Source organism: Myodes glareolus, chromosome 14 (genome assembly GCF_982192425.1).
Source record: "Myodes glareolus chromosome 14, mMyoGla1.1, whole genome shotgun sequence".
In the NCBI taxonomy this organism is placed as follows: domain Eukaryota; kingdom Metazoa; phylum Chordata; class Mammalia; order Rodentia; family Cricetidae; genus Myodes; species Myodes glareolus.
In genome coordinates, this window is record NC_142039.1 from 21,661,765 (window position 1) to 21,675,058 (window position 13,294).

General features: G+C 43.6%; 1 protein-coding gene across 2 annotated transcripts in view; it reads right to left on the reverse strand.

Annotated features, from left to right (window-relative positions):
• The window catches only part of Itih2 (inter-alpha-trypsin inhibitor heavy chain 2), a 41,118-nt gene that overhangs the window by 5,208 nt on the left and 22,616 nt on the right, over positions 1–13,294 (reverse strand). For both annotated transcript variants that reach the window (XM_085699141.2, XM_048460847.3), the window contains exons 12-20: positions 12,953–13,134; positions 11,567–11,752; positions 11,044–11,183; positions 8,641–8,810; positions 6,283–6,420; positions 2,306–2,419; positions 1,741–1,939; positions 813–985; positions 2–113 (exon numbers count right to left, since the gene is read on the reverse strand). In XM_085699141.2, coding sequence (XP_085555267.1) covers positions 2–113; positions 813–985; positions 1,741–1,939; positions 2,306–2,419; positions 6,283–6,420; positions 8,641–8,810; positions 11,044–11,183; positions 11,567–11,752; positions 12,953–13,134 — 1,414 coding nt within the window. The remainder of the gene's footprint in view (position 1; positions 114–812; positions 986–1,740; positions 1,940–2,305; positions 2,420–6,282; positions 6,421–8,640; positions 8,811–11,043; positions 11,184–11,566; positions 11,753–12,952; positions 13,135–13,294) is intronic.

The following is a 13,294-nucleotide window of genomic DNA, read 5'->3' on the forward strand; positions in this document are numbered from 1 at the left end:
CCTGGTGACAGTCAGCTTGTGTCCTTTCACTTCCATGCTCGCCACTGGTTTTCCCGGATCCTTTCCTGGTCTCTCATTGAAGATATGTATGTTCGGCTCTGTCATGAACTGCCCTAGTGACACAAAGCACAGACGTTAATTCACGTGGAATCCTAGGCCCACTGAGTTGCTGGGTTCAAGTGACATTTTGGTTCTCCCCCTAGAATCCCTTTATACTTGATGCTGGTCTACTGGACCGCCAGTGGGGTGGTGTTCTCCTGATGGCAGCAGACAGGGTAGGCATTGGAGAGTGTAGCTCAGATCCCAGGAACAGGGCTGCTTGAATGCCACATGCTTACATCGGAACCCTTAAACTACCTGCATGTCACAGACCTAAGCTAAGTCACCTCGCTTCAGTCACAGAAAAAAAGTCTTTGCACAATTTGTACCCTGTTTTGTCACTTGTCTTGCCACATTGGTGTCACTAGGCATCTGGCCTTGGCTATCATATTCCCTGGTCACCCTGCTGTGTTGGGCCCTCTGTTCTTGTGGCCATACCAGCCACCTTCCCAGCTCCCCCCCCCCCCCCCCAGACAGGGTTTCTTTGTGTATCCCTGGCTGCCTGGAACTCACTTTGTAGACCAGGCTGGCCTCAAACTTACAGAGATCTGCCTGCCTCTGCCTCTGCCTCCCAAGTGCTGGGATTAAAGATGGGCACCACCACCTACCTATCTCCCTACCTGCCTACCACGACCTTTACCTGCCACCACCTTCCCAGCTTCTAATATAGTTGTCAAAGTCAGCGCCTGCATGTCCATGGTTGAGATGCTTACCTAAGAGTCCATGCGCGCTGGGTGAAAACTTGTTTGTGGGGGGAATGTAGATCCCCAGAAAGTCCACATTGACTGGATGCTTCTTCCACACATGATGCAACAGGACAGAAAAGAACATCTCCTTATTCAGGGTGAGGGTCACAGACTTTTCTTTCTTCACAGAGATAAGTACCCTATGTAAAAGTCAACACAGAACTAGTTTCTAGACAGTTCCAGAACAGACATTGTATTAAATGTTAAATTATTTTTATCTATTTACTGGGTGTTATCTGTGTGTCTGTGCACATGTGTGTATACATGCTGTGTGTCAGCATATATGCATGTGTGTGCATGCTGTGTGCATGTCAGAAGAGGACAACCTGCAAGGGTTGATTCTCTCCATCCACTATGTGGGTCCTAAAATTGAACTCGGTAATCAAGCAGCAAATGTCTTTACAAGTGTCTTTTACACACTGAGTCATCTTACCATCCCCAGTGCAGACATTTTTAAAGCAAGTCATTCTTGGGCCTAATACAGACTCTCCATTGAGAGCAACATCATGTCCGTGCTATGGGATATTGCATATCTGTAACAGTCAGTGAGCAGGGAAGACACTCTTGCATAAAATGCAGTCATACTGCTTGGAGCATACTTTCCGATGTAGTCACCTACAGATTTCCATGGATGGATCCACTTACTGACGCAACACACACGTGTTGAGCACTTACTGTATGCCATGTACTGTGTGGCTTGTCAGTAAGACACAGTGAGCTTTGGAAACAATTTCTGGTACGAGGGAAAACGAAGCAGATGAGAACAACTTCCCTGAACCTTGGCTTCCATGTATTTACAGTGATGACTGTATGTTCTTTGCTGACGTTGAGCATGGACTTATTTCTGCAGCCATGTTGTAAGGGCAGATGGGAATCAAGATGAAACACTACTTGCCTCTGATTCCCAAGACGAGCTGTATCTGACCAGGACAAGCGAGATGTAAAAGAACCATTGTTCAGGGTGATGGCCTCTGTGCTGACTTCTATTTTCATGTCTTCTTTTTGGAAGTAAAATCCCAGTTTTCCAAAGTAGGTTTTTAGTTTTCCATTCTCTACCTTCTTGGCACCGATAAGCTGACCATTGACTAAAATCCCTGTAAGTGAAAAGATGCTTTCTCTCTTGGGCTCCCTATGTTAGCCTCACAGTTTGCATTTACAAAATTTAACGAGAAAATATTTTTTTTTCATAATACAGTATTTTTCTGTATAGAATCTTATTTTGCAGTTAATATTTTTATTATGAAATAAATCAAAATAACATCAGCTAGCTCATGCTCAAATATACGTTTTAAGCTATAACTGAAATGCTTGATATATAATTTGATTTCTCACTAATCATAAAACTTTTAAAACTGTGAAATATCTAATGAGCTGAAGAAGAAAGGAATCCCAGGTGGTCAGAAGGAAGCATAAGCCATGATGCAAATAGTTAATCCAAATATAATCTGCTTTTATGTTACCTGATTCTGGATCAGACACCAGGCTAAGGATTTTTCCAGGTTCTGAGTCAATATTGAAACAAATATTCTTTTGGCTTTTGGGCAGGTAAATGATGAAGTGAGGGTCATCTTCCACTAGAAAATACACAAGAAAAATGCAAACAAAATTATAAAAAGGAAGATTATTTGTGAGATTTTTTTTTTGTTTTTTGTTTTTTTTTGGTTGTTGTTGTTGTTTTTTAGAAAGGATATAGCTTTGTAGCCCAGGCTGTCCTTGAATCTGTGATCTTCTTATTCTCCAGAATGCAGGATTACAGGCATGCATTTGCATTAACTCCTGTTACTTCCTTTCATCCTTCAAACCACATAGTTCAGGTCAAGTGGTAACAACTACTTGATTCGTTGATTTGTCAGAGCTGGGCACTAGAGGGCATTGTTAAAGTGTAAAACAATGGCTACTTTGAAAAGAAATGATAGTCACCTTTTCCTTCTATATAAATACAGTGCTTGTGATGTTTGACTAAGAATGCCCCGCACCCAGATCCATATATTTTAATGCTTAGTCACCAGGGAGTTGCACTCCTTGAGAAGGATTAGAAAGTGTAGCCTTGTTGGAGTAGGTGTGGTCTTTTTGGAGGAGGTGTCACTGATGCTGGCCTTTGAGGTTTTAAAAGCCCAGATCCAGTATCTCTCTCTCTCCTGCCTGTGGATCCAGTTGTTGGACTCTCAGCTACTTCTCCAGCACCATGTCTGCCTGTGTGTCAACGTGCTCCCTGTGTGTCACCGTGCTCCCTGTCAGGATGGTCATAGACTAAACCTCTGAAACTGTAAATGAGCTCTCAGTCAGATGCTTTTTTTTTTTTTTACAAGAGTTCATGTGTTCATGGTGTTTCTTCACAGCACTAGAACACTGACTAAGATTGTTTGCTTGAATATAATTGTTTTATGGAAGACAGTGGTTATTTCTGACATCCTGCTTTTCTGAAATCCTGTCAGACCAGTAAACTATCCACTCGATCCTACTATATTGAATTGATGAGTTTCTAGGCAAATTTAAGCTAGTCAGTGTAGCTTTAACTTTTAATAGGGTTGGGAGTAGGTTGAAGATCTCCATGGCGACTTTATACATTCTTGAAATCCTAAAGTTTATAATACTAGCTGGATTTTGTTGAATGTCTACAAATGAGAATCTTACTTTATAACTACTCTATAACCATTACCCCATATTGCAGGTAGGATAACTGAGGCCAGAGAAGTTCCAGTGTGTGGCCTATGGTCACATGGGAAGAGTTGGACCCCAGGATGATCTGATTCAAGGCCAGTCTTGTTATTGGATCAAACAACAGACTAGAAGGTGGAAGAAGCTGTGTGGTCTTACTGGAAAGGTCATTTTGAAATAGGCTGTCTTGTCCTTTTTGTTGCAAAAAGCTTTAGTCTGCAAAGTGACAGTGTGCATGGCTCACATGCACAGGTATGTCCTGTTCTTGGCACCATTCACTGTATAAACCCTGCTCACCAATCTTCCACACAGGGGCCCTACTCAGGAGGGTGGCTATAAGGAGCGTTAACAGCGAAGCAGAAACAGCAAATCATTTGGGGCCACAAATAATACTTTCAGAGATAAAGCACAGGAAGTGGGACAAAGCTACTTAACATGTTCACCCTAAGTCCTTGCTGTTTCCTTATCACAAAAGGATGCTTGGTGTGTGTAGATAACCAATCAGAGTCTCTCTCTCCCTCCCTCCTTTCTGCCTTCCCTCCGCCCCCCCCCCCCCCCGCAACCACTTTACTGTGATATGAAACCTAGGACTTTGCACACACTAGGTATGTGCCCTTTCACTGAGTGACGCCTTCAACCATTCTTTTGGGAGATGGGTTATTATTATATGGTCCATGTTCACCTCAAACTCAAGGTTCTGCTTTCACCTTGAGTGCTGGGATGAGAGGTGCCACCCACCCAGCCTGGAGTTAATGTTTTTTAATTATTTGATTTTGTTTTATTTTTAATTTATTGTTCCTTGAGACAGGGCTTCCCTGGATAGCCCATGTTAACCTTACACCTATGATCTTTCTACATCAGCTAGAAACTGCCAGCCTATGCCCCTGTGCTGGCTTCACAGTCTGAAAACATCAGTCTTGAAGATTCTTTCCTTTTAAAATAATTTTATTTACTTATTTATCTATCTATCTATCTATCTATCTATTTATTTATTTATTTTGTGTGTGTGTGTGTGTGTGTGTGTGTGTGTGTGTGTGTGTGTGTGTACATATGGGAGCATGTACATGTACTATGTGGAGCCGGCATGTGGAGTTCAGAGGATAAGTTGCGCTAGTCTCTTCTCTCCTACCATGTGGGTTCCAGGATGGAACTCAGGATATTAGGTTTGCTAGCAAGTGCCTTTATCCTCTGAGCTACCTCACTGACCCATCTGAAGATTTTTTTTAAAAATATGAATCTATTCAAGAGAACCTAGAGATCTGCACTTGTATTAGCAACAGGAATAGTCTTCCACTTCTTTTTCCAACAACCCTTATGCTTCTGGCTGGTGGGGCCTTCCTTCCCTCATGGAGGGGACCAGAGGCACTCTTAGAATGCCCAAAGTTCATTCCCTAAGAGAGAGCAGGACGTGAAGTGCGTGCAAGCTCCAGGGGCTGCCGGAAGTAAGCGAATGTGACACAGTCAGGGAACCCGGAACCTGGGGTGGGAGTGGAGCCTGGGCAAACCGTCAGCTGCCGTTGCTTTCTGTCAATGGTGACAAGCACTGACCACAGAGGTGACACACCTGAGCGATTCACTGTTTGTCTCCGAGCTTTGCTCCGGGCAGCAACTGGGTGTGTTTGGATCATGGTGGTTACGGTGCCTAATTCCTTCTCAGAGCCTCGAAGACCTTGCTTGGTGAAGTCACTGACTCTTCCCTGGGACACGCAGAGGTGTCCGGTGGGTGACCATATGATGTCACTCCACCCTCAGATGATGCCAACACCTCCCTTTTCTGAATGTGCATTTCACAAAGGCCTCTGGAATTTAACTGCATCTTTGTAAACTGCAGGTTCCTTCCCCTCCAATCATCTTTCCCCACACATTAATCACTGTTTCTTTGCCCTATAAATATCCTCAAGCCCTAGGGGATGTGGCTTTGAGAGCTTTGTCCTCCATCTCCCCATATTCAGTCACCGTGTGAGTTAACTTTATCCATTGCAAAGCTGCTCATTTCAGTAATGGACTGAATGCCTGTGGAATCAAAGGCCGCAGATTCCGGTAACTGGGGCGACGAGGAGATGCGCTGACGCCTACGTTCTCCAGGTGGCGCCTTTGTCTCACATGCTCAGAGGGAATGGGTCAAAAGGTTGAGGGCAGCACAAAGGAACCCCAGTGCCCAACCTTGCCAACAAATACATGTCATTGGCTTCCAGATGATCACATTTGCTATTTGTACCTCCCACATGCTGTTATGCCAAGGACAATGATACATTTACATAAATAATAAAAACATTGATAGTTCCTATTCAATGATAACATCCACTTACTGAGCAACTAGCAAGCGATTAACCAATCGAGGCTGCTCATCACATGTGAAACCATGCTCCACCAGTGCATTCCCATGAGAAGAGCGTCTCTTTGATGTCAGAGGGTGCACTTCATACAGCTGGAAACAGTGCTGGGTACGGATTTGTTCCCATGCAAATTCATATCTTGAGGCCTACCCCTCAAAACATGATAGTATCTGGACATGGAGCCCTTGGGAGCTTATTATGAGCTCAGAGAATGAGGCCCCGATGCTAGGGTTAGCGCCCTAAATAAGAGACACCAGAGGAACTCCAGTCTCAGCTATTTTGTTACAGCAGCTGCAGTAAGCTAATACATGGAGCTGTTATCTCTCCATGGAAGGCAACAATGCCTGTAGAAGTCACCTAGTTTCTCAAGACACAATGATTCTATTAATTTATGGAAATATACATGAGATTCTGGTGGGCAGAGATGGGAGAAATGCTTTTACCTCCATGCACATGTGGAGGTGGAGTGGACTCAAGTGGCTTCGCTCCTACCGCAGGCATGGCCATCACTGGTGTCGGGGACGGACTGGCCCACGATGGGATGGAATCTGAGGTGACCTTGGTGCCATAATACAGTGCACCTGTGTAGAAGAACCCATGTCCATTAATTCCTAGGATACTCTTCCGTAGGAATTTCACTCAGTTTAAAGAATCTGGTTTTTCCATCCTCTTCCCCTAGCCAAAGATCTCAGCTAAGATTTTATCTACTTCCTTTAAAAAGTGCAGTGCCAGGTACCAAACACAGGGTCGTGATCATGCAAAGTAAGCCCCTTGACTGCTGAGCTTCAGCCTACAACCCCCTCTCTTCTTCAGAGACCTCACTTCTCTTACACCCTGTGGTATCACACTGCAGGAGCCCGTGGTCAAGCGCTTCCAGTATCTAGAATGTGCACACACACAAATGGGTGTGCAGGAGGAGGGACTGCTTCACTGGGCATAGTGACACCGGCCTACAACCCTAGCACTCAGGAAGTGAGGGCAAGGGGACAGCGAGTTCAGGGTTGTCCTTGGCTAGATACCGTTAAACCCACTGGAATAAAATTAAAAATTCAGAGGATCATTGTAGCATATGGCAGTCACTCTCGAGATGATGGGAGACGAAGCATCGACAAGACTAAGGCGAGAATCTGACTGATTCAATCAGAGGTCCTCTTAGCCTTGGACATTTCTGGAGACTCCCATAGGACATAGACCATAAGGATGGCTTTCAAGGCTGTGTCTAGGAACCAGTTTCCATATATATTCCTTTTAAAGTAGCGTGTGTGTGTGTGTGATAGAGGAGTGTGTGTGTGTGTGTGATAGAGGGGTGTGTGTGAGATAGAGGTGTGTGTGTGTGTGTGAGATAAAGGGGTGTGTGTGAGATAGAGGGGTGTGTGTGTGTGTGTGTGATAGAGGGGTGTGTGTGAGATAGAGGTGTGTGTGTGTGTGTTTGATAGAGGGGTGTGTGTGAGATAGAGGTGTGTGTGTGTGTGTGATAAAGGGGTGTGTGTGAGATAGAGGGGTGTGTGTGTCTGTGTGTGTGTGTGTGACAGAGGGGTGTGTGGGTGTGTCTGTGTGTATGTATATATACATGTGGGTGCACATTTGAGGGGAGGTCAGGGGTTAACCTCGAGTGTCATTTCTTAGCAGCTGTCTATCGTGTACTTTGAGACAGAGTCTCTCACTGGGACCTGGGAGTGATTTAGGCAGAGCTGGCTGACCACCAAACCCCAAGAGTTCCTTTGTCTCTACCTCCTGGGTGCTGGAATTGCAAGTGCATGTCATTGCACCCTGATTTTTAGGTGGGTGTTGGGTATCGAATCAGGTCCTTATGCTTGTAAGACAATCCTTTTAGCGACTTGGCCATTTCCCTAGCCTATTTTCCTAACTAATTCATGGAGTTCCCTTGCTTCCCCGCTGAAAGTCCCCAGGAGCCAAAGTCCCAGCTAAAATAGTGTAGCACTAAGAAAGAATGACTAGTGACTAAGTAATGCTTTCTTTCTTAAGCAATATGTTTGTCTATTCTTTGCTTTCAGTTAATATTAGAGAAAGGGGTCTGGAGAGATGGCTCAGTGGATGAGCATGCTTGCTGCTCTTGCAGAAAGTCTGAGTTTGTGGTTTCCAGCACCCAAACTGGCAGCTCACAATTGCTTGTAACTCCAGGTCCAGGGGATCTGATTGCCTCCTCTGGCCTGCATGGACACCAGCACACACATAGAATGCTCTTACACAGACACAATAAAAATAAATCTTAAAGAATGATTACAGAAGTACATTGTCAAATGATAAATCATTAAAGATTTTTGTTTTGCTTTTTAAAAAAGTTTTTCTTTATGTTTATGCTTTTTGTGTATGAGTGTTTGCCTACATATAACCTGTCTGTGTGCATGTCTTGTGCCCACATAATTCAGAAGGCATTAGATCCCCTGGGACTGGAGACACAGATGGTTGTGAGTCAACATGTGGGAATCAAACCTTGATACTCTTGGAATGCAGCAAGTGCTCTTAACTACCGAGCTATCTCTTAAACCCCTCCTTTATTTGGAGACAGGGTCTTGTTATGTAGCCTAGGTTAGTCGTGAATTCACTAGGCAGCTAGAGTGGCCTAGTATATCAAAATCTCCTGCTTTGGCCTTGGGAATGCTGGGATTTCAGGTGCTCATAAAGTGTCAAACCAAACTGAAAGAATTATCTTGAGCACTTATGGACACAAGGTGGGAGCAAAACAATGGATCAGAGATGGGAACAGAGGCTTTGGGACTTCAACACAAGACAAGAAGGCCACTCTGTACTGTTGCCCCATGAGGTCTCGAAGCACTGACCTGAGCAGCAAGAATAGTCCTGTTGTGGGGAGTCGGCCAGCATGCGTTCGTCCCCAGCATCATTCTCAATCACCATGGCAGTAAGAGGAGTCACAATATGATGGTCTAGAGACATCTGCAAGATTGCTTTTGTGATTTTCCTCTTGATGTCAGCTGTAGGAACCAGACTTCTGCATTCAGAAGAAAGATTTAATAATGTCAGTATACACAAGGGTAAACTCATGTTCCAAACCTCCACTCACCTTTCTGATATTTAGTCAAGACCTGGGCACAGGGTAGGGCTTCTAAGGCAAGAAGCAAACAGAACTAATTGGCTTCATGAACCTTAATGTTTTGTCTAGCTATGTGGTCTCAAGGGAATATTTTAAAAATTACATTGATTTGTTTTATATGTATTTAAATAAAAAACTACATTTATTTGTGTATGTGTGTATGCACACATGTGCCACAGGGCCTATGTGAAAACCAGAGAAAACTAGTGGGAGTTGGTTCTCTCTTCCATCATGTAGTACCCCAGGATCAAACTCAGGTTGGTAAACTTGGCCACAAGCAACTTTATCTGTTGAATCATCTCACTGTTCCTTCAAGAGATCGATCTATCTATCTATCTATCTATCTATCTATCTATCTATCTATCTATCTATCTTATGAGACAAGGTTTCTCTGTGTAACAGTCCTGGCTGTCCTGGGACTTACTCTGTAGACCAGGCTGGCCTCAAACTCACAAAGACCTGCCTGCCTCTGCCTCCCGAGTGCTGGGATTAAAGGGATGTGCCACCACCGCCCAACGCCCTCAAGGGATTATTTTTAAAGACATTTTTTTTTTCAGAGCAGTTGTAGGTTCATGGTGGAATTTTGTAAAAGGTACTGAGGGTTCTCCAGTGTTCCACCCACCCATAGCCTCTTGGGTTACAGAATCTTTTACCAGAGATGTGCATTTGTGACAACAAATGAACATATATTGACATATAGATAGTAATTTATATCCAGGTTTACTTGTACATTCCAAGGATAGATATCTATAACACAGCTATCATCACAGAGTCATGTAGATGAGCTCCTTGGCCCTAAAATGCTCTATGCTCATCAGGTGGTGGTGGTACATGCGCTATCCATCACCTGAAATCCTAGCAATCACCGATCTTCCCATAGAGCTTTAAAAGTCGACATCTAACCTCCAGAGCAACTTCTCCGTGCCTTTAGATCTAACCAATGTACTTCTGCTCGAGACAGGGATAGTTCTTTCTTCAAAGTCACAGCTTATAGCCACATGTATTTTTTTTAAAAAAATACATAATCACATTGACTTCACGGATTTTTGTCTGTGAGTTCAGTTATATGGTGGTTACAGCTCCTGTAACCTAGTTCAATGACCTTCGTCCGTCTTCCCAGGGATGAAGTGGGAACTCTGCAAAGATAAGTTTTAGCGAAGATTCCCCATGAAGCTCTGGTGCACATGGACGAGGATGCTCTAATGAGAGGTTATGTTAGAGAGATGAAATGCAGCTCAACTGAGAAGCCAGAGATGGGATAAATAGCAGCGACCTGTCCTTGGGGGACACTGTCATCGCACAGTCATACGTGTTTCCTTGGCCCTATTTTTCAAGAGGAAGTGTAAGTGGACTCCTGACACATGCAGCAACACGGCTACGTCTTGCAGGCATCAGGCTGAGTGAAAGTCAAAAAAAGGTTGTGCAGTTAAGTGAAATAGACAAAACCAATCAATGGCAATACATGCTAAAATAGTGACTCCCCTGGAGGTAGAAAAGAAAGCCTTATATAGTTCTATATTTATAGCAGGATGGCCATTACATTGAGGATTATATATATATATATTTAATACATTCTGCACATTTCACATATTACATTTAAATTTCAAATATTAAAAAATATGTGTATAGGTATTTTGTGTGCATGTATGTCTCTTGCACTACATGTGTGTAGTGACCACAGACATCAAAAGAGGGCATCGTAGGCCCTGGAACTGGAAATACAGAAAGTTACTAGCTGTCATGTGGGTGCTGGGAGTTGAACCTAGCTCCTCTGGAAGAACAACCAGTGCTCTTAACTGCTGAGTCATATCTTCAGGTGCCAAATGTTACATTTTTAATAAAAAGGAAAGAAAGGAAGTAACTCAACAGTAATTAAAGTGCTGGGGACTAGTCAGTAACAATCTGATCCCATCATTAATTTGATGTCTTTCTTGGTTCCAAATAATTCTTACTTGTGACTTCAAATATCCCACTTGCTGTTTGGTTTACAGTATGGGAATTGTACTCAGAGCCTTGTGTGTGCTAGGCAAGAGCTTTCCCAGTAAGCTGTATCCCTAGTCTTGACTTCAAGTGTTATAGGTGGACATTTCATGTTTGTAAATCTCCATGGTGTGTGCTCTTCTTGCCTTACCTCTCTGCTAGCAGTTGGTTGATTGTGAGATAGGCCCAGAGTTTTTTGGTGAAGTCGGGGTCTGCATGCTTGTCTTTCGATAGAAAATCCTCCAAGTCATCCATCTGACTCAGGGTTTCCAAGACCAATTCTGTATTAGCCTGGACAAGAGAAGCATCGGTTGATAGACACCCAGGGACCAGAATGACAGTTAGCTCCTCTGCTGTAAATGCACTTTGGAGTTGGACAAGGAAGAGAGCCTCGACTGGATAGGTTAAGTTCACAAACTCCAGAGACCGGGGCTGGGTTGGGGAGAAACAGTGAGGTTTTATAGAACGGTTGAAACGATGGCAGAGATGTGCCGTTCCTCCCCTTTCAGTTCCTGGGGATGGCTTCCCAAGAGCCTGGGCATGCAGAATGTCAGCTTGTTAATACAGAAGCGGAGTGCACGAGGGGACCAGCTAGGATTAGCGTGTTAACACAGAGAGCGAGTGTAGTAGGAGACAAGTGAGGATCTTCAGAATAAGCAGGGATGCAGAAGTACCGAAGTCGCAGTGATGATGCTCTGAACTTCAGACAGTTTACTCGGATCAAATTTTCCCGCCACCACTATCTCAGAGCCTCTGAAGTAGTTGTGGAAACTGTTCTGAGTGACATCTGTTACTGATGCCTGGGGGTAGTTGAACTGAATGTTCCTGAGCAGCGGCGTAGAGACCTGGTTGTAAAATTTCTAGAAGACACAGGAAAGAAAAAGAAATCTGTAAATAGTTATTTTCATACCACTCTGTAGACCTAAAGTATTTTTTTTTCCTGAGGCTTTTCATATACGTAGCAGATAACTCTCCATTTATTTGCATGGATCGTTGGGATGATGGACATGCCTGTGGTCATGAACTATGGGTCATAAAACAAAAATGTGATGTTAGGAAATTCCCTACTATTTCAGAGTCAAAAATGCTCCACTTTTTGTTATGAGCAGAAATGAAAATGTGGGCATTCATAATAAAATGTATCTGGATTAAAAATAACCTGACTGAGAATTATATCTTCTAGGTATCAAAAACTTCAAATTTTGTGACTGGTGTTGGCATCATTTGGTTGTACATTTAATAAATGCAGGAGTCATGAAAGAGGGTATAAAGCTATTTTCTAGTCTCGAGTCAGGCATCATCTCTTTCCCTTTCTGTAATCGTGATCGATAAGTAAATAAAAAGGTAATTGATACTGAAAGCGTAAAACCCTAAGTGAAGCTCCCTGGCTTCAGAACGGCCATTCTAACTGAAGAGAGTTCACGGACAGGTGTAGGGTTTAGGACTGGGAAAGTGTTGAGTGGCTCCCTTAAACTAACAGTGGGAAGGTTTTGTGTGTTAATTAGAATAAAGTGATTTTATTTAAAAGTCCAATACAATACATACTAGTGTGTGTGTGCCTGGAACTTGCTATGTACACAGGCTGGCCTTGAACTCACAGAGATCCACTTGCTTCTACTTCCTGAATGTTGGAATTCAAGGCACTTGTCATCATGCCACCTAATACGTCTCTCTTGCTTGAGGAAGCTTAATGGGCATAGTTAGTGGTTTACATTTTAAAAATTATATGCAAAATGTCAAGCAATTCCACGAGAAAGTAGGCAACCACCATAGTGGGATGGGCAATTGCACGTGGGACCAGGAGGCTGGCAGAAGAGCGAGGCTTGAGAAGGCTCTTTCGTTTCAAACAGCAGACAAGTGTTTGGTTTGGCCCTGGTCTCCCTGTTGCACACGTCACTGTCAGAAAGCAGTGAGGGAAACGTGTGAGAAGGCAACAAATCATCGCTGGGATTGTAAGAGCAAATATGGCTTCAACAAATCTGAGCCAAGCTCAGCTGTCTTTGCGGGAATCTGTTTCGGGCCACGGGATGGTCTTCAGGAAGGGAGAAAAGCGATGTTACCTTGAGCTGGGAGGATGTGTCACGGTTCCCGTAGATGCGTTGAGCGATGCCATGGTTTTCGTTGGACAGTCTCTTCAAAAAATCATAGTCGACATCAAATCCTATCCCCAAACTGAACAAGGAGATGTTATCTTGGATGTTCTGCTTCACGTTCTTCTGAATTTTGGATAATTTTAGTTCACCTGAAGTTGGCCATGACCAAAAAGCAAGAGGGACCAGTCAGAAGGGCCTAATCAGCAAATTTTCTCAAGGCTAAAACTATATTTGCCCTTTGACCCAATAAGACAAAATTTAGAATTTTTTTCAATAGATTCACTCTTTTGTTAAGCATTGATGTGGGGG